Source organism: Bubalus bubalis, chromosome 18 (genome assembly GCF_019923935.1).
Source record: "Bubalus bubalis isolate 160015118507 breed Murrah chromosome 18, NDDB_SH_1, whole genome shotgun sequence".
NCBI lineage: Eukaryota > Metazoa > Chordata > Mammalia > Artiodactyla > Bovidae > Bubalus > Bubalus bubalis.
The window spans coordinates 64,074,228-64,097,839 of NC_059174.1; the positions used below are offsets into that span (position 1 = coordinate 64,074,228).

General features: G+C 50.9%; 1 protein-coding gene across 11 annotated transcripts in view; it reads right to left on the bottom strand.

The window, feature by feature from the left end:
* Positions 1–23,612, bottom strand: part of PEG3 (paternally expressed 3) — a 40,856-nt gene that overhangs the window by 9,767 nt on the left and 7,477 nt on the right. The window contains exons 1-10 of one of the 11 annotated variants that reach the window (XM_044931684.2): positions 13,433–13,594; positions 9,737–9,812; positions 6,442–6,515; positions 5,880–5,942; positions 4,261–4,733; positions 3,917–4,006; positions 3,082–3,228; positions 2,885–2,985; positions 619–721; positions 50–142 (exon numbers count right to left, since the gene is read on the bottom strand). In XM_044931684.2, the coding sequence (XP_044787619.2) occupies positions 50–142; positions 619–721; positions 2,885–2,985; positions 3,082–3,228; positions 3,917–4,006; positions 4,261–4,648 (922 nt within the window). In that variant the 5' untranslated portion in view covers positions 4,649–4,733; positions 5,880–5,942; positions 6,442–6,515; positions 9,737–9,812; positions 13,433–13,594. Of the gene's footprint in view, positions 1–49; positions 143–618; positions 722–2,884; positions 2,986–3,081; positions 3,229–3,916; positions 4,007–4,260; positions 4,734–5,879; positions 5,997–6,441; positions 6,516–9,736; positions 9,813–11,206; positions 11,426–13,432; positions 13,595–22,592; positions 22,695–23,612 lie in introns of those variants that run through there. The other 10 variants (XM_044931685.2, XM_044931691.2, XM_044931689.2 and 7 more) reach the window with 10 other exon arrangements.

The window sequence follows — 23,612 nt, forward strand, 5'->3', positions numbered from 1 at the left end:
TCTGCTCGTGCGCCCAGCGCCCGCTCCTGCAGCAGGGCCTTGCGCTCACCTCTGCTGGTGCTTGGGTAGGCACTTCTCTTTGACCTTGCTGAGTGGCCCTGGGTCATGTGTGAGTGGCCATCGTCCTCGGCAAGCTGAACCCCTGTCCGCAGGAAGAACACAGCATGAGACGTGTCACCACGGACGACAGGCTCTCTCTTGGGCACTGAGCGTGCCCTGGACGGCCTGTGTCTCGCTCTCTCTCCTCACTGTCCATTCCTTGGCCCCTTGCCCAGTTTGTCTTGGTTAATTCTCTGGACTCTGCTGACAAGGTTGCACAGAGTCCTCGAGCACCCCTAAACCCAGGGCATCCTTGCTGGCTCTCAGGCTCCGTCCGTTTCCCCACCTGTCATGGCCCACATGACCCCTCGCGAGGTGACTGCCGCCTCAAACCCAACCACGTGTCCCCCGGGGAAGCCATCCAGGACCCCGGACCTGCCTCAGAGCAGACTGGAGTCACAGGGTGGCACTCTGGGGTGAGAGCCATGTGGGCGTGGCCCCGTTGGAGCGGGTCACAGGACCACTCCCTCCCACTCCCGCTCCACCAGAAGCTGTTCTGACCCCGCTTCAAGCACTCACCCAGTGAGAGCAGCTTCCGGTAGTTCTCCATGTTGTCCTGAATCGGGTTCTGGGGCTTGCGATCCTCAGTGAGGGCCACCATGTCCTGGTACAACACCGCCTCCTGCAACAGCAGATGTGCCCTCAGCGGGGTCTGCCCAGGCGACCGCGGCCAGGACCGCGCCAGCAGCGCGGGAGCCACACACACGCGCACACAGTGTGCAGCAAGTGCTCACAGCGCCGGGGGTTCCGAGTGATCTGGTCAGGCTCTACTAGGGACCTACATCGTACCTACCTTGGTGCTACACTCTGAGGAAGCTCCCAAAGACGGAGGGCACATATTCCTTGCCCTCATGCAGCTTATCATTTGGTTGGAAAGAAACAATCAGAGAACAGTAAACAACAAAGTGGGGTGCAGAGAGTCGGCGCTAAGCAGGCGTGGCGGGGGCAGCTCAGGGTGGGCTGGGGGGCGTGAGCAAGACCCGCAGGTGTGGGCGGGGCCGCGAGCGCTGCTGAGGCCCCAGGAGGGGCACGGAGCCTGAGGGGCCCCCAGCGGCGCAGCCAGAGGAACTCCAGGGTCAGAGGAGCTCAAGCACCTTCACGACCGAGCAAGCTGGGAACAGAAGTCCTCCCAAACCTCAGCGTCCTCATCTGTGAAATGGAGAGGAGGGTGTCCACTTGCCCCCCTCAGGCTGTGGGGGTCCTGTCACCTGGGCCGCTGACCTGGGCGAAGTATGGAGGAGCTAACACTATGTGTGCGTGTCCTGCCACGTGGTCTGCTGCACGTGGGGCTAAGTGTGGAGGAAGACTGGGTGCGACTCCCTTGGCGGGCCAGCAGTTAAGACCCCGGGCTTCCACTGCAGGGCGCGTGGGTTCACTCCCTGGTCAGGGAACTGAGACCCCACACGCCATGTGGCCCGGCCAAAAAGTAAAAAAAGAAAATTATGTAAATAAAACATAAGTTGTTGTCACTACTGAACTATTATGTAAAGATATTTTGATATTAAATTTGCTTTAGTTCTGGGAAGTGGCATATGACATGACAGCCATGTGGAAGTGTAGCAAAGAAAACAAAAACGATGTGGGCACAATTAGGTGCAGCTCCTACTGAGAAAAATAAACAGGCACAGGCATTGGGGTTTAAGAGAAAGAAAACCTTCAGCAATTAGAAACAAAACCCCTGGCAAAATGAAGCAGAGCTTCAGAAATGAACCCCTTGCTAGGACAAGAAGCTGCAGAAGCAGCAGGCACCACCGGACGGCCGGTGCCGGCCGCCAGGAGCTAGATGCTCCCTGTCTGGGGGTAGGGAGCTCCCTCCATGGTGGGCAGCTCCCCGGAGCGGGCACTGCGCGGCACTCAGGGCTGACAATGCCTCCTCCTAAGGCCTCCCCGGGTTATCACAGTGCAGGTGAAGCCGCGGGGGTGGGGAGCACAGGGGTGTCTGCGGTGGGACAGGAGGAAACCGGGGCTCCTAGCTTGGGGCTGGCAGAGAGCAGATGAGATCAAGAATTCGGGGGGCTGAGGGTGCCACAGGGCACCACCCCTGGTGCTAACAAACCCCAACAGGCAACGGCAAAAGGAAAGGGGCACTTTTCACACCTTCCTGTTGGTCGAATCTGAGTGACATAAATGTGCATGACGTTCTGGACTACACTGTTCCCAGGAAAGAGAACGCTTGAGCTGACCCAACGAGTGGGCAGCCCTGAGCTGCGTCTACTGTCTCTCAGACGCTGCCTTCTCACACGGCTGCACAGGCGCCCTCCTCCACGCTGCCACATCACGCACGACCCTCTTGCCCGAGCCCCTCCTTGTCCATGCCCCTGTCCTTAGTGCACAGGGACTGGCAGTGACAGTGTGCCCACTGCGTGCCAGGCCGCACATTGCACACTGCATATCTGTGTGTGACTCATGCATCCCTCACAACAGCCCTGGTGAGGCTGTCGTCACACCCATTTCACAGATGAGGAAACTGAGGCTTGGTGCAGCTAGTGGGCTGGCAGGTGGCAGAGCCAGGCTGCAGACTCCGCTCTTCTCGGCTCCGGGACCTGAGCGCCCTCTCCCTCCGCTCTGTGCACGGGGCAGGCGACCTCCAGGGGACACAAGTGCTGACCCCGTTGACGAGCCAGAAAGCAGGCGGCAGTCACTGCGGCCATTGGTCACCCCTGGGCTCTCTCCCCAACCCTGGTGGGCTTCTAGGTGTCAGATAACTCAGCCTCCCGAGAAAGAAAGGCACCTCCAGCACGGAGTGAAGACGGCCCTCCCAGAACGAGAGGAAACCTGGGCGCACCTCAGATCTGGCATCCAAATCCAGCAGGGAGTCCCTGCGTCTGTGATCTCTTTCCTTGGCTCTCTCCGCCAGAGGAAGGGCGAGATCCCGCTGGTGAAACCCTGGGAATGGAGAGGCCGCGTGAACGGATGTGGCCGGTCGACCGGGAGGTGAGTTTGCGGTGGGGGGGGGGGGGGGGGGTTCGCGGGCACACGTACTGCTCCTGGGGCTCCGCACGGATGGCCAGCGGTCCCGCGACTCCACGTCCCGGCTTCGGCCACGGCGGCGCTCCCGCTCCCGTGCCCGGCCTCGCTCCCGTTCTCGCTCCCAGTCCTGGTCCCAGTCCCGGTCTCGGTCCCGGTCACCTGCGGACACAGACGTGTGGAGCTGACCGTGTGCTCTGCACACCCCTCCACACCCGAACGCTACGCCTGCTCTCCCCTGGGAGCTGGGTCCCAATCGAGGGGCAGATGCCCCGTACACCGGGGCCTGGGACCGCTTCCGGGGCCTGGGCCCACTTCTGCGGCCTCGCGCAGGCTGGCTTGGCCTTGGTCGGGCCGCCGCCCTCAAGGGGCCCATTCCCGCTTCAGGCTCTCCCGGTTTCCCGGATCCTGCGGTCTCCGCCTTAAGGAGGAGGCCATCTGCCAACCCTCCACAGCCTGGCCAACCCTGGCCCGTCTTAATGTGCTCCCCACTTGATTACAGAGAGACAAAGCACCGTCCCCGGAGCACTGCTGCTCCAGAAAGTTCTCTGGAGAACCTTGAACAAATGAACAGCTGTGCAGGCAAAGTGGTGATGAACTTTACCCCCCGGAGGCGGTAGGCACAGCCTGAAACAACCTACGGCAAATTCCAAATAGCTTCAAAATTTTAAATGTTTTCCCTCATCACTGAATAATAAAAAGTTGTATTTCACTCCACGGATGTGTCTGCTTTGATGAAAACGTCTCATTCCGCCATCCCGGAATCCCCCGCCCCAGATTCCCGAGCAGCAGCAGCAGGTCCCCAGAGACGGGTTGTGCGCAGACCCAGCGGCGGTGGGCAGCTACTCACTGCAGCAGGGGAGGGCGGGGCGCGGCGGTGGGGACTCCGCGGCCCTCCGGCTCATGCCGCCTTCGCTGTGGGTGTCGCTGCTGTTGTCGTCTGAGGGGACACCAGACACGGCTCAGGGGCTCAGCCACGCTTGCCCGTTAGCTTAGCCCCCGAGGGCGCCCACCACGCCCCTCTCCACCGCCCCGGTCCCCGGTTAGACCATCAAAGCTGGGGCGGGGAGGGCTCCAGCTCCTTGCGGGCAGAAAGGCCGGGGTTGCCACCTACACCGCACGCCCCGCGCCCGCCCCAGCCCCCCAGAACGGTCCCGCCGGAGCAGCGGGGGTGCCGCCTTCCCCTTCGCTCACCTTCCGGCTCGTACATCTCCTCGTAATCTTCCAGCAGAGCAACGAGCTTCTCACAGGTCTCCGGCTTTCTTGCGTACACCCAAGGCTTGATCTTTTCCGGAAGGATGGTCAGGTACTGCTCCAGGACCAAGACCTCGATAATCTCCTCCTTGGTGCGAATCTCCGGCTGCAACCAATCGAGGCAGAGGTTTCGGAGTTTGAGAAGGGTCTTCCGAGGCCCAATGAAGTCCACGTAGAGGAAGTTCCGAAACCTCTGATGAAAGAACTCAGAGTCAGTGGCGCCTTCTCCTGGGACGGCGTCCGGCTCAGACAAGTCACTGTCTAGCTCATACAGGTTTGGGGCCCACTTCTTGGGTTTGGTGGCGGACAAGGACTTGGGAGGCAGCATGTCTCTAAGGAAAAGTTTCACTGGAGGAACCCAACATGCGCCAACAAGGCAGACGCAGCAGCGGGGGCAGTCAGTGCTCAGGGACCTGCGGATCGTAAGGAGACACACATGTCCCAGGGGTTGAGGACTGCCCGGTGGGAGGACAGGCCCAGGGGGGCGCCGCACCACACCCCCGACACACAGACACATGCGAGGAGTCGCAAGCAGCACGCCTGCAGCGGGAGGACCGCGCTCTGCTCCTGACGGCGTCTGCGACCCTGGGCCTCGGAGCCCGAGTCCTGCAGTCCGCCCCTTCTCGGCAGACCCGGGGCCATGGCCCGCGTGCCTTCCGCGGCCATGCCTTCAGGTGTACAGCACAGGAAGGCCAAACACACACGTGACAGTGCGGGTCCTGGGCTTCAAGTGCTCTGGGCAACTTCTCTGCGCCTGTGCTCTGCATGTGCCCCTGAAATCAGCAGCTCAGCTCCTCTGCACACTAGCCACGTCCCCACCGCTCCGGCCGGGTGGCTGCCCCGTCTGCGTCTGCAGGCAGCAGGCATGCCTTCTCCACGGCGTGCACCCTGAGGGCAGCCCTGGGCTCCTGTCTGTGCCACTGCCTCTGGTGCCTGAACAGAGGTCAATCTACTGGTGTTCCGGGCACCTCTCAAATGTAGTCTTAAATATCTGAGCTCACTGGCCTGGGCCCCACTGTGAAGGGATCAGAGACAGATGCTTCCCTCACTGGGAAGGTCAGGGGTCAACATCAGCCCCGCTGGCGTTCCGTGGAGCTTGGATGCTGGCACCCAGCTCAATGAGCCGGCAGAAGGTCAGATGGAGCACCGCTGAGTCCACGGGAACCCCACATCTAGTACTCACATCAGTGGTGATGACATGCCCAAGCGCAGCAGGCTTCTGCACGCCCCACACCTCCTCCTGCTCTGGCCAGCCTCGTCTGAGATCCGGGGTCTCCAGAGAAACCAGCATGCTACTCCCTTCACCCTCCTGTCGCTGCGTCTCTATTCTAGGGTCTGCCCTCACTCTGCTAAGAGAACTTCTCAGGCTGAGTGTAAACGCTAACTCCCCGTCCTCCTCTTGCTCTGGTGTCATCAGCTAAGGCTCTTCGCCCCCTTCACCTGAGCCACTCAGCGGCCCACGAGCTCTCCGGCCCTGCCCTGTCCTCAGTGGTCAGCCACGCTGGAGCAGAAAGCAGGCGGCACAGCAAAGAAGTCCAGGTCAGGGTGCAGTAACTTACCTGACAGTTTTGTACTTCTGACTTTACTTCCAGAGAAGGACAAAACCACATGCAGCAAAAATTCTTTTTTGTTTTAAAAGAAAAACCAGTAAGTTTAAAAAAAATTGTTTTTAATCTCTAAAGAGAAAACAAAAGGGGTTTCAATTATTTCGTCTCACAGCAGCCTTCCTTCCTGGGGCCTGAGCGCCTCTCTGCGGTGCGCTCCACTCTGCCCCGTGCACACACCCCCACTCTCTTTGCAGCGTCCTGCCTGCCAGCTGGGCACACTCTTGCCTCTGCCACTCCCACTCTGCCTGCCCTGCCCTCCTCTCCTCCACAGCAGACAGGGCACCAGGTGACAGCCTGCTGGGCAAGACCCCCGGCTCTGGAAAGCGGCCGTGAGCTGACCCAGAGCATGGCTAAGAGGGACTGCCTGGCCAGAGCAGGGCCCTCAGAGCCCACGGGGGACAGGGAAGCGAGCCCCGATCTCTCCGTGGCCTCCGATTCAGAGAACTTGCTCCCCTAGACGGCCACGGCCCCGCCTCTCAAGAGGCCACGGGACACCCCTGGGTATGTAAATCACCTGGTGGGAACAGGGTCCCTTCCGGAACTTCTGAACAAGTAGCTATCCACAGGAACAGTCAAAATGCCAGGGACCTGCAGACATTTTAAAGAAAGAAATACATGGACAAATCAACACAGAAGAAGTGTCAAGAGTGTCAGAGAATTCATTCTCCATGTGGCTGTGGACTGAGACCACGCTGTGGGCAAGGCCTTACGTATCGTCTTCAAGAGAAGGCCCACTCCCACATCTTATAAACCAACCAGAGACAGGAGGTAGAAAGCTTTTGAGTTTCTGCTATGAAATCTGAATGATTTAAGAAATCTAAGACAGAGAGCTCCGGAACGGTAGACCAAACTCACTTCTGAAGCAGACACACACTACTAGGACTGCTGAGCCACACCCCTTGAAAGTGCAAGCCACACCCCCTTGAGACTGCAAGCCACACCCCCTGAAACTGCAAGCCACACTCCTCGACTCCATTTGTTCCTACACTAAACCTTTTATAGTCTCTATACATATTACATCGTTTCTAACAAAATGAGATCACACCAGGGGCTCTCTCTGTGTGTGTATTTTTAAACGCAGTAATTTTTGATAGACATCTTTCCAATCAGTACATACAGATTTACGTCATTGTTTCTAAAGGCCACACAGTCTTCCTTTCTATGGATACAGTCAATTCGCACTTGATGGAAATGACTAATATAAAAACTGTTTAAAGCATTAAATGAAAATACTAGGGTATGAAATGGTATATAGCATATGTGGCATTCTTACTGCAAACATAGTCATTTATATGTACACAGAAAATGATGAGGATGTCCGCGCATGGAATAAAATGCAGTTTTAGAAAGCAAAGCTATAGATGGAGGCGTGTTTATACTGAAATTCTTATGGCCATTGCTAAACAGCTGCACTAAGTCATGTCTACACACAGAAACACACCCACATACACGTGATGGATACAAGGTCCCAGCTTTCACACCACACCCCCCTACAACCAAATGTTGCCTAACATCCCACTTATGCTTCACTCTGGTGGCCTGAGTTTGAAGCCTTCATGAATTGGGCATAGTCTTACTAAAATCAAAAAAGCTACATAGATACTTAAATGTGTGGAAGTGTGTACAAACCAAGGTAGAAGCAAATTTCCATACAAACTGGGGCCTTCCCTGGTGGTCCCATCGTTAAGACTCTCTGCTTCCAGTGAAGGGGGCACAGGTTGGACCCCTGGTTGGGGAACAGATCCTGCATGCCACACAGTGGGCCAAACAATACATAAATAAAACTTGTATAAGGACCGTTAGTAAAGTGAGGTAAACCGAAAAAGGAAATGATTGATAAAAGACACATTATACATTCCAATTTAGAATGTTATTTGAAGTTCACAATCAAAAAAAAATTTGAATCTAAATTTGAAGTACACTCAGCAGCTGTGGGGCTTTCCTCTCCTTTCTGTGGGCCAGTGCCCATCAGTAGCCCCTCCTCCTGTGGCCCCCTCCCTCTCCACCTGCAGTGCTCCCATGGGGCACCCCCCCACATACCCCTCAGGACAGGCCAGCACTGCTGGGGCTCCACGCCTAGGCCCGGGTGTCGCCCCTCCTCCTGTGGCCCCCTCCCTCTCCACCTGCAGTGCTCCCATGAGGCACACCCCCCACACACCCTTCAGGACAGGCCAGCACTGCTGGGGCTCCACGCCTAGGCCCGGGTGTCGCCGCCTGCCGTCCCCTCTGTCTCACTGAGCTCTGGCCCGAGGGACGCCACCAGTGAAGCCATCAGTAGCCCCTCCTCCTGTGGCCCCCTCCCTCTCCACCTGCAGTGCTCCCATGGGGCACACCCCCCACATACCCCTCAGGACAGGCCAGCACTGCTGCGGCTCCACGCCTAGGCCCGGATGTCGCCACCTGCCGTCCCCTCTGTCTCACTGAACTCTGGCCCCGAGGGACGCCACCAGTGTGGCTTCCTGGCCTGGAGGTGGGCTCTCAGGTACCCTAGTTAGCAGGCCCCCACCTCCCCCTCCGCACTCTCTTTGGAGCAGGAATCCCAGGGTGAGTCGAGCAGTGTGGTCAAGGGTAGGATTTTAAAAGCCAAGGTCTGACCACATTCAGAGGATGAGGGTGAGGGTGGGGGCACAGAGTTGGGACTCAGCCCAACTCTGGTCGTAGGGCCAAGGGGGGGCATCAGCTCTGCTGGTGGGGAGGACAGGAGACAAACGAGGGCAGCCGGTCAGGACGAGGTATCACCAGCTAACCAGGCAGAGGGGTTTACGGGGCTCCAGCTCAGCTGTCCTCAAGCACACTGGACAGTGAGCGCAAAGTGGGTGCGCCGGGAGCACCGCGCACAGATGGAGCTCAGCGCTGAGCTGGGCCATCCCACCACAGCGCTGCGGGGCTGCCCGCAGGCCAGCATGGCTGCCCCGGTGGTCCATGTGGGGCATTTGGGTTACTCTTTGAACACCTTATAGTCTTTTACTTCTACTTCTAGAAAACGAAAACATGGCCTCACAATTAATGTACCTGAAACCAAGCTGCAACTCACCAGGTGTTCCTGCTGCAAGTCAGGGGTGGGGTGGAGGTCTTTGGCCTCAATCAAAGATCAGTGGGTCAACTGTTCAACTGCACGGGGAGGAACTCGACTATTGAGGGTTGGACCGGTGGCTGGGCCGTGGGAGGAGAAGTAAGAAAGTCCGTGGCCCCCATGGGACCCCAGGCTCCCCACATCCCACCAGGAGTGACAGCAGCTCCGGGGTGTGGGCTCCAAGCCTGGTCCCGTTTGCTGGGGCCTTGTCACAGAGCTCTGAGACCCAGCCCCGTCTCCTGCTCCCTACCTTATCAGAGGCGCTGGAATTGAGAAGTTACTGCCTTTGTTTCAGGGGCAGCAGGCGCCACGCTGTCTTCTCCTGCCTGTCTCTGCACACAGCCTTACTTTTTTCAATGGCTTTCATTACCCAAAAGACTACGAGCTCCAAGGAATCACTTCCTTTCCCACTCAGGGTCATGACTGATAGAAGACTCACTGAATTTTTCATGCTTCCTTAATCACCCAATAAGAAAGAAAGGGGAGGCATGAAGGAGTAGCTCAATGTTGGGAAAAGACCAACAAAGGATGGTTGTTGGACACTGCAAAGGATGGCGTGAGACCAAGGAGAATCCGGCGAACACACAGTCCACCGGAAGAGTCTGCACATTCTCAGTGAGCACGAACCGTGCTCATGGTCAGATGGAACATGTGTGCAGCAGGGAAGTGTCAGGTTCAGGAAGCACGTGCTCACCCCAAGGATGGTGTGGCACTGTGAGAAGGGACTTCAGCTCACCTGGACACAGACACCTGGCGTTTGGACCTAGTCCCTCTTCCTCCTGCCGATCACCTCGGAGAAGAGAAAAGCAGAGCTGGGGAAGGAAAAGAAAACGTGAGACCTCAAATTTATTTTCCAAATACTGGAATTCCCAGGCTGGAAATGACCCCACACAGCTTCATCTTTACCCCCCACAGAGTGGCCAGCCCATCAGTCTCGCCCCTGGGGTGCACGCTGTACTGCGGGCTGTAACCACAGGTCTTCACCCAGTGAGGCCATGTCAATGGGTGTGCAACCAGCTCTAAGTGTGTGTCACAACCTGCTCTAATACGCAGAGCAATAGAGTAAAAACACAGGACTTGGGGCTGAGGAATTCAAGACCCCAATTTCCCACTTATTAGCTCTGTTGCACGGGCCACCCTTCTAAAGTCAAGGTATACACATTGCAGATAGAAACTGGAGGGAGAAAGAAAATAGTAATGGCTAAGAAAATAGTACTATTTATTGCTAATTATGTGCCTCCTATAGTGCGGGCAGCTTACTTTTAGCATCTCTGTTAATTCTCACATTATTAATTTTCTACATATTTTACAAAAATGAAGCAGAGAACTCAACCTCAGAGTTCATGGCAATTACAGATCAACTAATGTCATTTTGGAAAACAGTACATCTACAGATATTTTCTATGGAAACATTGTGGAACAATGATATAGACACCACTTAGAAAAATGAGCTGAAATTCTAGTTTTGCCATGTGATAACCAGTGACGCAATGCCAGAAGTTTTGCTGTGCTGCACGCCTATGCAGCATGAAGACACTAGCTTATATTAGGACCTTAATAATAGTCATCATTACTATGAGGTAACGGCACCATTACTTAACCTTACACAACATTTAGAGGTTAACAACAAGATCCCTTTGGACGACACCACACGTTTCAAGTCCCACTGTGACTCAGAGCATGTGTTCAATCAGTGGCCCGTAGAAGCTCCTTCAGGACTGTGCCTCTGGCTTTTATTAACGCTATCAGTTGTCAGCAGATTTATAATTAGGTTCCGCCCACCACACACTTGGCAACGCCCCCCTCACACCACCCCTCCCGGCTGGGGCCACCCCCGCCCCGCCCCGCCCCGCCCCCCCAGACCCGCCCACCTGCCAGCACCGCCTCCGCCCCACCAGGCCCCACGCAATGCCTCCCCCATAGCCTTCCGCCACTGCACATGCTCCAGGCCATCACGAGCTTTTTTTCCTTCAAGTCACCTCCTACCACCCTCAAGAGCCTCCCACCCTCAAATCTCATATGTACAGCCTCCTCCACCCTCTCACTTAGGAACCCACCCTCCCCCAAATCTATTAAGATTCTGTTTCCCACGTGACCCCCAGATGTGCACATTTTGAACCCTGTCCCACAGCCCCCACCCCCTCCAGGGAACATGGCGCCATCGCGCGGCCACTGAGACGTGGTGCAGAGGCAAGCAGCGGTCCACCTGGTGCCTGCACAGCGGAGAACGCGGGGCGGGCTCGGTCTCCCTGGACACCAGAGGCGGTGGCCCACTAATCCAGCCCCGCTGGCACTCACGACGGTGCATGCGCAGCAAGCAAAGCCCACCCTCTGCCATTCAAGATGGCGCCTGCGCAATAAGCCTCACCGCCACCTGTCGGTCGGCGGAGCTCTAGGTGAGCAGAGCTCTGAAGCCCCTCCCCCAGCCCGCCCCCTGAAGCCAGCCCCACGGTCATTCAAGATGGCGCCTGCGCAGTAAGCCTCGGCGCCCCCTGTCGGCCACCGGAGCACAAGTGGGTAGGGGTCTGTAGTCCCTCCCTCGGGCCGCCCCAGCAGAACCACTGTCATTCAAGATGGCGCCTGCGCAGTAAGCCTCTGCCGCCACCTGTCAGTCAACAAACAGCGCTGGAGTGGGCAGGGCTCTGCAGCCCCACCCTCGGCCCGCCCCTGCGGTCAGCCCCGCGGCTATTCAGGATGGCGCCTGCGCAATATGTCTCGGCGCCACTTGTCAGTCAACAGTGCTAGAGTGGGCAGGGCTATGCAGCCCCGCCTTCAACCCGCCCCCTGAGAGCAGCTCCGCAGCCATTCAAGATGGCGCCTGCGCAGTAAGCCTCGGCCGCCACCTGTCAGTCAACAAAGAGCGCTGGAGAGGGCAGGGCTCTGCAGCCCCTCCCTCAGCCCGCCCACTGCTGCCAGCCCCACTGTCATTCAAGATGGCGCCTGCGCAGTAACACTTGGTGGCACCTGTCAGTCAACAAACAGCGCTTGAGTGGGCAGGTTGCTACAGCCTGTCCCTCTGCCCGCCCCGAGACCCGCCTCACTGTTATTTAAGGCAGCGCCTGCACAATAAGCCTCAGCCTGTCTGTCAACAAACTGCAGTGGGGAGGGCAGGGCTCCGCAGCCCCTCTCTCGGCCCGACCCCTGCAGCTCCGCCGTCATTCGCAATGGTCCCTGCGCAATGAGCCTCGGCGCCACCTGTTGGCCACCACACACAGTGTCACAGCGGGCAGGGCTTCACAGCACTCTGCAGCGCTCAGTCCCCCCAGACGGCCCGCGGTCCCACGCCCTCGGCCCAGCCAACAGGGCACCTGTGAAACGCAGCTAGGCTGCACCCGCTGCCCAGTCCCCGCGGCGCCAACCAAAACATGGAGCCAGAAACATCCCAGGGTGAAAGCAGTCCAGAAAGGAGTCATGCTCTGCAACCCCAGAGCAGCCAAGAGAGGCAGCGGGCACAATGACAGCCCGTGACCCTGTCCCTCAGGACAAACAGCTCCTTAGTGACAACAGTGTGGCTCCTGCTGATCAAAAAGAAGCCCCCCTCCCGTCACCAGACCGCACGCCCGTCAGGTGTGACGCATCGCGGCAAGCCTCTGCGGCAAGCGTCCGCGGCAAGTGTCCACGGCCGGCTCGAGACCAGCAAAAAACGGGTGAGACAGAGGACCCCCACAGCCTTCAATCACAGCACAGACTCCAGCACAGACCCGCGGCCCCGCCCCCGCGGCTGGCCAGCCAGACCGCGCCGGCCAAGCCTCTGCCGCCCCCATCAAAGATGGCGCCGCGGCGGCGGGTTTGACTGGATGGTCTCTTCTGAGACCCGCTGTCACAGCCCTCAGCCCTTCCCCAGCCAATCAGAACAGCGTCCTCGCAGCCCATCACCGCCGCCGCTTCAAAGACAGCGCCAGGGTGGGTGGGCCGCAGGTCGTCACCACCCTGAGAACACACCGCACAGGCACTGACACCCTCGGCCCCGCCTATAGCTCCTCCCGCCGCCACTGCGGCAAGCAAGCCCCGCCCCAGACACCGGCAAGGATGCAGGGGTGGCCGGAGGGGACCTGGCTAGTCTAGGACCCTGGGAAATGGGGGTGCCCTTTGCAGCCCCCAGACCGAGCCGAGGAAGACGGGGGCACCCTGTGACTTCCCATGCTCATCAGGGACCACCGCCACTGCTCCGGCACCCACCCCAGCGGACTGCGGAGCCCGGAGCCTGTGGCCGTCCCACCCCCTGCCCAGGATGATCAGCCGTCCCTGTACCCGCTACGCCCAGGACAGGTGGCACGGGAGCCCCGATCCCAAACTCCAGCTGGCCGCGCAACATGGTGCGGCTGTGGCAAGCGCGGCAGCTCTCGCCCACTGACCAGGGTCCTGGCTCTGCGGCATCCATCCCGGCGCACCATCCAGATGCGGTGGTGCGGACCGGGGCAGCCGGACTCACCTCACCGGACCTCAAGGCACCGCCCTGCCCGGGCTGACAGCTCGACCACTGCTCAGCCTGTGCAAGCTCTAGTGCCCCCACACGGCCCCAGGCGCTCGGCAGCGCCAGCAGCCAAGGGTGGACATGTCCGATCCTCTGCTCCAACCTCTCTCTCCCGCGGCTCACGGCGTCTGCACCGAGCCCCGGCCCGCGGCTCCTTGTCTGCTTCTCCGCAGAGGCGGGGCCGGGCACTGGCCAATCAACGGCTGCCCTCTGCGCCCAGGGCCCCTCGCCACACCCTCGGCCCTGCCCATCGGGCCGCAGTTGCCGTGGCGACTGCTTGGCGCGAAGGCTGGAGGTTGACGTCAACGGAGCCAACGCGAGGGGCCCTGAGGCAGGGTCTGGAAGGGGGGGGGGTTGTGTTCGACCCCCAAACAAAGAAGTGGGGGGTCACACGAAGAAAGCCTTACCAACGACTCCCAAATGCAAATCCTCTGAAGAGACCAAACAAACAAACAAACAAACCCGTACATTTGTCTAAGAAAGTGAAAAGCTGGCGGGCAAAAATATGTATGTTGAAGTTAAAGACAAATGAGAAAGTGGGAGACGAGGCTTTTCTGCCTGGGACACACGAAAGACCCGGGGCTAACTTCCCTAATAAACGAAGAACTCTTGGAAACCGATACCGTTCAGACCAAATCGCGCCTGAAAAATGGGCAAAAAGGGAGGACACTGGCAATTCACAGAAAAGCACAAATGGCTGACAGACCTGCGGGACAGAACTCATGACCCGACTTCCAAAGACCGAAAAACCGAGAGCGCGACTCGCGCGGCGCCGCGGCCGCTCTCCTCACGCGGCCGCGCGTGCCGCCGCCGGGCCGGTCCCCCGCCGCCCAGCCGGACGGTTGACGCGCGGGGCGCATCGCCGCCTGAGGACCTGTGCGGCGGGAAACGACCCCCGAGGACTCGGCCGTCAGTCACACCGTCGGTCAGGCCGAAGCGTGCAGCCACGACCCGGTAAGCAGTCCCACTTGCTCGTTTGTTAAGGGTGAGCACACACGCGGTTAAACCTCTGGGGAAGCATGCAGGACATTGTCAGCCGGTCACCTCAGGGGCCACGGGAGAGAGGGGAAGGAAGACGGAGGCGGGCTCCTGCCCGTCTCCAGTCCATTCTGCCGGACTCCCCCTCCAGAAACACGCGTTCTGCCGTGCGGCAGGCGCGGGGAGTCTCAGCGAGCCCCCGACGCGCTGGCGATCCGGCCGCCCCTCTCCAGGAATAAAGCGGAGAGGTGCGAGCGAGCCCATGCAGGCGTGCTTGGCGAGCGTCACTTTTTGTGAAAAACAGGCACTCTGTGGAAGCACCAAACTGTACCCGGGCAAAGCCATACCATGCGATTTTATGTGGCCAGTTAAAATGTAAGACTTGAATTTTAAAGGAAAAGATTCATGAGATATAATTAATTACAGAATGTACATTACCCAAGAGCATAAAGAATAGGATATCCAAAATGAATTTTTACATTCACACTTCGTAAGTATAAATATTTATAAATCAGTGGTTCCTGGGGATACTGGAAAGCTGCTGACCTGGGGCGAGGGGGCAAGGGGGGCGGTGTTTGAAACCCTGCAAGCCTTCAACAGTCTCCGGTCAGCCAGCAGTGCCGCATGAACAGAAAATCGGAATGAAAGCACCCTTGAATACTCCCCATGAGCATCCACAGAAATTCTAGAGGGACCACTGAGAATGAATGCAGTCCTAAGCCTAGCGCAGAGGTTTCCAAATCTGGCCACACACGTCAGGAGCCGCTGGGGGAGCTGTTGGACGCTGCAGGTGCCCAGCGTCCCACAGAGGTGTTTTTTCCGGACCCCGGAGGGGAATTTAAAGTCTGGCTAGGGTCTGGAAGGTGATTTAACACATTCAAGGGACCCCTCCGTCCCCTCTCTCCTCAAAACCTCTATCTGCAACACAGGTTTTTCTCTGGATCCCGCATCATTCATTCCCATCAGATAGCACATGTTCTCAGAGGGTCTCCCCTTTCTCAGCACTCCCTTCTGGCACTAGCCAATAAAGCCTTCTTGATGGAGTGGTCTCTGTCACGGACTCAACAGCTTTACCGCACCATTCTCTCCCCTTACCATGCCACACTGGGGGCTTCCCCCTTTCCACACTCCTGAAACCACTTGGCAATTTCAGCAGTTCTCTATGTGGCTAAGAAACTTGTTCTTAATCTCACTTGATCTTTCAGTAACATTCAACATCTCATTAAAACAATGAAAATAAAAACTCACACCATCTTATTTTCAGAGACACTACACTGCCCTGGTTTTTCCCTTCTGTTCTCTTAGCTGGCTTCTGTTCCGTTCAAGCTCCCAATGCTCAGAACTCAAGTCACTAGCCTTCTCCCTCAACATCTACTCCCTAGGCAGCAGTCTAACCTAGCCGGATGGTTTAAATGCCACCTGCATGCAAACAGCTCCCTCTGGCACAGAAGTCTCTACAGAAGCCCAGTCTCATATACCCAACTAGCTGCTTAACAGCTGAGTGCTCTACCAGGATGTCTAATGGGCAACTCAAAACACTGAAAACAAACAGTAATTTCCCTTTTCCCTGTTTCTATAAACAGCACCAGTTGCAGTAGCCAAAAATCTTGCAATTGTTCTGGATTCCTGGTTCCTTTACCAACAACATTCAATTCATCAGCAGGTCCTGCTGGCTCTACATACAAGATACACTCCAAATTTGTCCCCTTTTTGCTCTGCATGATAGTACTAATCATTACCCCCTAGGTATTAGCCTACTCACTTGACTACCTGCTTTGACTTCAAACCCTTCCCTCTAGTATTTTCTAGATAGCATCTTCTTTAACCATAAATAAGACATCATGTTGCAGCTTGAATTACCTCCTATTCTTGACCCCAATCACACTTCAATATGTCTAAAATCCATACCATGAACAAAGTTAAAAGAAAAGGCATCAATATCTTTTGTCACGGAAGAATGTTAAATATTTGTGCTGTAAAATTTAATCATCTTTTCCTTCAGATTTCTGCTTTTTTATACCTTAAGAAATCCCTCTCCACGCTGAAATCATAAAGATACAATACCCTTAAGTTTTAGTTTTTTCAGGTTTAGTTTTATATATGTTCTGTGGTATGGATCTGTTTTTTTCTCCTGACATATATGTTTCTGTATGAGTGGACCCGTTCCTAAACTCTAGTCTGTCCCACAGGTCCATCTGTTTATCTGCATGCATTAATTATTGGAGCTTTACAATATCTTGATATCTTAAAGGACAATTGCCCTACCTTGTTTTTCAAAAGTGTCTTTGGCTATTCTTAGACCTCGACAATTTACTGAAACCACAAAAAAATTTAAAGAGAACCCAAAACATTTTATCACGACATCTCATCTTTGCCTATGATCTGTGCTACCTGTTTATTCATGTCTTCTACAGCCAACAACAGTACGTTGTAATTTTTTCCCATAAAGATCTTGGTTGACTTTTGGAGGTCTTTTTTCCCATTACTTACCTAACAGGTTATTTTTGAGTTAAAACAGTGATAAAGCTTTTAAAAAATTATTTCATACTTACAGAAAAATTGCAAAGATAATATAAACATTCCTTACTCAGTCTCCCCTGATGTTAACATCTTACCTAACTTTGGTATGTGGTCAAATGAAGAAATTACCACTAGTACAAAGCTAGTAATTATACTACAGATTTGCCATAAATGTTTTCCTTCTGTCCCAGGATCCCATCCAGAAGACCACATTACATTTAGTTATGTGTCCTTAGACAACTCTCGGAGAAGGCAATGGCACCCAAATCTAGTACTCTTGCCTGGAAAATCCCATGGATGGAGGGGCCTGGTGGGCTGCAGTTCATGGGGTCGCTAGGAGTCGGACACGACTGAGCGACTTCACTTTATTTTTTCACTTTCATGCATTGGAGAAGGAAATGGCAACACACTCCAGTGTTCTTGCCTGGAGAATCCCAGGGACGGGGGAGCCTGGTGGGCTGCCGTCTCTGGGGTCGCACAGAGTCGGACACGACTAAAGCGACTTAGCAGCAGCAGCAGCAACAGACAACTCTAGGCTCTGACAGATCCTTGGTATCTCCTTGTTTTTCATGACTTTAGCAGTTTTGAGGAATAGTGGTCAAGTATTTTCTAGAAAGTCTCAATTTGAGTTTGTCTAACAGTTTCTCATGATTTGTCTTGGATTATGGTTTTTGAGAATTATCTGCTATTGCTTTTTATATGCTGATTTTTTTTGTTTTAATCCAGTGAATTTGCTGACCTGTCCTTGTTAGTTCTAATAGTTTCTCTCAGATTTTCCTGGACGCTTTGAAAATGTTAACTGGTTTATGACAATTTTTAGATTTTTATTGACAATTATATCTCATTTCTATCATAATGCATCCTCTAGGACCTCTGGGGAAATATGGAATAAATCTTGTTCTAGACTTGAAAGGGGATACGTATCTTTTACTATCAAGTAAAAATGTCCACAGTAAGTTTGTTTGCAAAGCCTCTTTGTTGGGGATTAAGGAAATTCCCTTTAGTTCTAGTTTTCTAAAAATTTTTTCATGAATACATTTAATTTTTATGTAATGACTTTTCTGTTATCTATTGGGAAGCTTATGTTATATAATCTGTTAATGTGGAGAATTAAGGCAAATTTTCTGATGTTGAAATGTGGCATTTGTAACCCCTACTTGATCATGATAATGAGGGTCTGATTTTATATACACATGCAGCAGGACACTACTGAGTTATATTTTACTTTTGGTTTTTGCACCTAAGTTCTTATTCTACTATACTTGTTTCATTTTGGTATCATGGTTATACTAGACTTATAAAATTATTTAGATTTTCTTCCTGCTTATATTCTCTACAACAGATCATAAAAAATAGTTTCTCATTTTTGAAAGTTTAACATAACTCACTATAAAATTAAATCTGAGGTCTTTTAGCATGAAGTATTTTTTACTTGGTTTCCTTAGTTTTGTACTATATTTCTGCTTTATCGTGAGTCAATTTAGGTCATTTATATTTTCTAACAAAATTGTCCTCCTTACTTATTCTTCTTTTACATTTAATGTCTGTTCTCTGTTTTATTATTTCCTTTTTTCTCTTTATTTGCGTTTCTTTTCCTAGCATCTTGAGTTGCACATTTAACTCATTTACCTTTAATCTTTCTTAATTTTTAACAGGTACATTTAAGGCTATTACATTCCTTTCAAGTACCACTTGAACCGCATTCCATACATTTCACTGTTGTTTGGTACTATATTCCATTGCTGCAAATAGATTTCCTCTTAGTCACACTAAGGAATGTATTTAGGTTTTCAAGTTCTTTAAAAGTCTTTTGATTATAGATTTCCAATTTAACTATATTATAGCCAAATGATATGGTCTATATGTTATTATTTGATATTTGTTAAAATTTCTTTTGTGATCTTAGGATGTAATCAATTTTTAATTGTTCAGTGTATTAGAAAAGAATAAGCATTCTGTAATTATCAGGTACCAATTTCTATTTATGTCCATAGGATCAAGTTCTGTGTTTACATTTTCAGTATTCTTATTAATTTTCTGTCTGCTTGATATATCAATTCTAAATAATTATTTTTTTTAAAAATCTCCCATTAGCCTATGGCTTCATTCACTGCTCCTGGTAATTCTTTTTAGTTTTTGCTTTATGTATTTCAAGGCCATGTTTTTAGGTAGGAACAAGCTCATGATTTCCTGTAAATCAGATATCAAAGAAATTAATCTTGAAGTCTGCCTTCAATAGGGGAGTTAATCTGTTCACATTTTATATTTCTGATATACTTGCTTGTTAAATGTGCCTTTTCCTTTGCTCCTTATTTTTTCCTTTCCTGCCTTCTACTGACTTGATCAAGTTTACTTTTTTTGCTCTTTGCTAATTTGAAAGCTTTCAATTAAATTTGTTATTTTATTGTCTGTCTTTAAATTCCTAATTATATACAAGTACTTATTTTTTTAAACAGAGTGTAAAATAATAAAGGAACCTGGCATACCTTAGCAATTCATTGAATTTCTTATTCCCACTTTCCTGGTTATTATCTAGAATTTTAGCTACATATTTTTAAAACAAACCCAAAGCACAATTTTTGCAGTCAATGATTAATTACGTTTACTGATAATTTATTCTCGTTTCTTGAATTTTACTCCTCTTTAGGTTCTTTTTTCCCCCTCATTGTAATAAATCCTTAAATAAGCCTTTTAGTGTAGGGGGCAGTCTCTGTATTTGTGTTTCTAAAAATGGCTTTAAGATATTTTTTGAATGACAGTTTACTTAGGTATGGAATTGTAAAGTGACCCTTCTCTTCTCTTATTTTGAAGATATTATTCTATTGTCTTCAAGATCTAATATTGCTGATGAGGTTTGCTATGATATAAATGTTCCTAATAGCATTGGTTTTTTCCTCTGTGGCTTTTCAGAAGGTGTTATATATGGATTTATTTTTGTTTCTCCTGCTCAGGACTGTGTGACCAATGAAGGTCTTTCTGCCATTCTGCAGAATTCTTGGCCAGTCTATCTTGGCCAATATAGCTTTTCTGTTATTTCAACTTTATTCTCGTCTCAACCTACTAGAGTATATCTGGCCTTCTTAGTCCGTCCTTTGTCTACATTCTCTATTTTTCATATACTTTTCTGAGTTGCTTTCTGAGTAACTCCTTTTTTGAACTGCATCCAATATAGTGTTTACCTTGATGTGTTTTACAGTGGCCTTTTTTTTTCATGTGTAAGATTTTTAATCAGTACTTTTTTATATCTACCTTTCTCAAATGGATGAACATTGTATGAATACTATTCTTTATCTTTCAAGAATCTTAAAGTTACACTGAAATTATTAGAATTGCATTTTATCAGGAATGAATTTATCCTGACAGCTGATTTTGTTGTCTTGCTTACTGTTAAGTTTTCCTATGTTTAACTCAGTGCTTTGTAATTTTAATTTCTAAGTGTTTCTTAGAACACTTGGCTATCACCCCTGACCCCACCTATCCCTTCCCTCCATATCTAGCTTTTTTCCTTTTTTTGGTTGTGTCTTTTTTGCTGTGAGAAAGTTAGTCCTGAGACAAGTTAAATGGGGGCTCTGTGCCATGAGATAAAGGGGTATGTTAGTCACTGAGAAAAATTTAAGCTCAGGCTGGGTGTGCTCTACATGGCCATGTTTTCACTCCTGCCACTGCTCTTAATGTAAGTTGAAGCCCTGAGTAACTATTACTGGCTTTTTTTCAGTCTCATTTCATGTCAGGAGAATCTCACCCCAGCCCCTGTTTGACACAATGAGCCTGGGACCTCAATATGCATGGAGTGCTTCTGGACCTTGTTACTCCACAGCAGTCAAATTGTTAACCACCTCTATTTAAAGATCAGAAGTCCAACAGGTTCAGCTCTTCAACCCCACAGATCCTAGTTTTTCTGTTCAGTTTTTAATCCATACACTTCTAGATCACTGCAAGTTATATTAAAAAGAGGCTGAAATGTGAATGCAGCACTCACAGCACCATCTCAATCAAAACTATTTACCCTTTTCTTAGTTGGGGGCAGGCACACTGCCTGGCAGGTGGGATCTTAGTTCCCCAACCAGAGATTGAACCCACACCCTTTGCATTGGAAATGCAAAGTCTTAACCACTGAACTGCCAGGGAAATCTCCAAAATACTATTTTCTAAATTATCTACAGCAGTTCTCACTTCTTTCCCAAGTGTACAATGGGGTTTTCCTGAGGCTGTATGACATGTGGTATCTCGACCGAGTGAATGCTGAAGCAGTTGAGAATCTAGCTGTTTTCATTCAAGCCAGTTGTTAAAAGAGATTTGTAAAGATGTAAAACAATGCCACTCTTCTCAGTAGTCTTTTGGGAATTATTAACATTAAATTTAAAAAAAGGTTGCTTATATTAACATGTAATAAACTTACTACCTATTTTAAATTAATTAATATACATTTAAATTTTTAATTTCTACAACTATATATATTGATAGGTATAATCCACATAAACAAAAATTCTTTAGAGTCCTTAATCATTTTCAAGAGTGTAAATGGGTCTTGAGAAAAAAAAAGTTTGACAACCCCTGGTCTACAATAAATCTTTAACAGATTGGGCGATCTGGGTATTATGATCCCATGAATTTGCATCGAGTTTAGTACATGGTTAAGTCTCTCAATGAATGCTTACTCATCCATTCGTTAACAGATATTTGAGTGCCATATACACATAAGGACCAGTGGTAGGCCAGGTTCTGGCTCATTGCAATTAAATTCAAAATAGCCCCTGCCCTAAGTCATTTATTTGATAAGTATGTCTTTAAGCTTCAGTCTAGCTGGCAAGATACATTAAGTTGAAAAAATGAACCTTTAAAAACTGCAGTGAGGAGTCTGAAGAAAAAAACAGGCAGCTGCAATGAGGTGGAGAGAGGGGTAGGTGTTTGTATGGCGGTTAAATAGAGCAGTCAGGGAAGGCTTCTCTATGGAAGAGAAGCTAAAACTAAACTGTGAGAAAGAGCTAGCCCTGGGAAGAGCAAGGGGGGAATATTCTAGACAGATAAAATAGCAATATACAAAGACTAAAAAGGAAAAAAAAATAGAACAGACATCAGAATGCCTGGAGGATAGCAAGAATGGAGTAGAGGGGAGTAAAATGAGGTTTTACAGGTGTGCAAAAGCCAGTTCTTTAGGAGCTGGAGGCCAAGATAAAGATCTTGAATTTGATCCAAAAGGTGATATGGAGTCATTAAAGATGTTTAAATAAGGTCTGACATAATCCACTGAAAGACGATTCATGTTGCTGTGTGGAGAACTAGGGGACTAGAGGTTGAAAACAGAGGAGGCCCGTAGACCGGTTAGGAGGCAGCTGTCTAGGCAGGATGAGAGTGCTCTGAACCAGCAGGATGGCAGTGGCGATAAGGAGGAGTGGACACAGACAACAGGTGTTTTGGAGACAAAATAGACAAACCCTGCTGATAATTTGTGTATTTGTGGCAAAGGAAAAAAGCATCACAAATGATTCCTATAATTTTGGTTTGAGCGGCTGGGTAGATGGAAGTGTTATTTAGTGAGTCCTTGAGTCACAGGTTTGGGGAGGGGAAGAACAGAAAATCCAGAGCTCTCTTTTTGATGTGTTACATTTGAAATGCTTACCCTCAAGCAAGTGGAGATGTTGAGTTAGGTACTCTGGAGAGGTCTGCTAGAGCTCTGACTCTGGAAGTTTTCCACACAGAGCTGTGAAGTGAACACTGTACTCTACAAAAATAAATTCAAAAATGTGTTCTTCAGTATTTAGTACTCTTGCATATTCAGAGCTGGATAGGTAATTATCTTAGTATACAAATTTGTATACAGTTCCTCAGTAATGCAAATCTAACCAATTTTCTTTGAGAGTGAACTTAATTTTTTAACCCCCTCTAGGAATTTCAAGACAACAGAAAACCAAATATTCACATAAAGGCAACCAACTCTATCACAAAAACTGCTTCTAAATTCAAATATTAAACAGTTAACTACACATAAGATTAAAGACAGGCAAAGGAGAACCCTGTCACAAATCCGATGTTAACAGAGAAAAATTCAGTGTCAAATCTGGCTGATGGTATTAAGATTCAGAACTATAAGAGTTTCTGTAGGCCAGGAAGGATCGCCTACCCACAGTTCTGCTCACACACCCCTGTCCAAGAGGACACCAGGAGCCTTCTCTCATAGGAAGCAGAAGCACTCAGAGTCAAGTTATCACATGCCAAACGAAATACTTATTTAAAAAATACAAGGTTATTCACATCCTTTTTCTCACACTGGTTTGCCAGGCAGAACGCTCTAATCCTGAACTGGCAAAATGGTAGACACTCATTTATTCAACCATTCAATAAACAGGTATTATCAAACACATCCAGACACTAGGGATAAAATGATAGAAGAGATGCAGTTTCTGCTTCCACTGGGCTGTATGGTTCAGATGACACCAGACAATTAGAAGCAGCCACATAAGCCGGGTGGGTGGCGAGCGGCAATGTGGAGACAGCGCACTGCTCTAAGCGTATGGGGGCCTGAGGTGCTGAGGAAGCGCTGCACGTCCAATAAACAGCGTGCACAAAGCTCAGGAGGCAGAGAGGACTACGGACAACCATGCAGCTAGAGTACAGACTGGCTTAGGACAGAGGAGGAAGA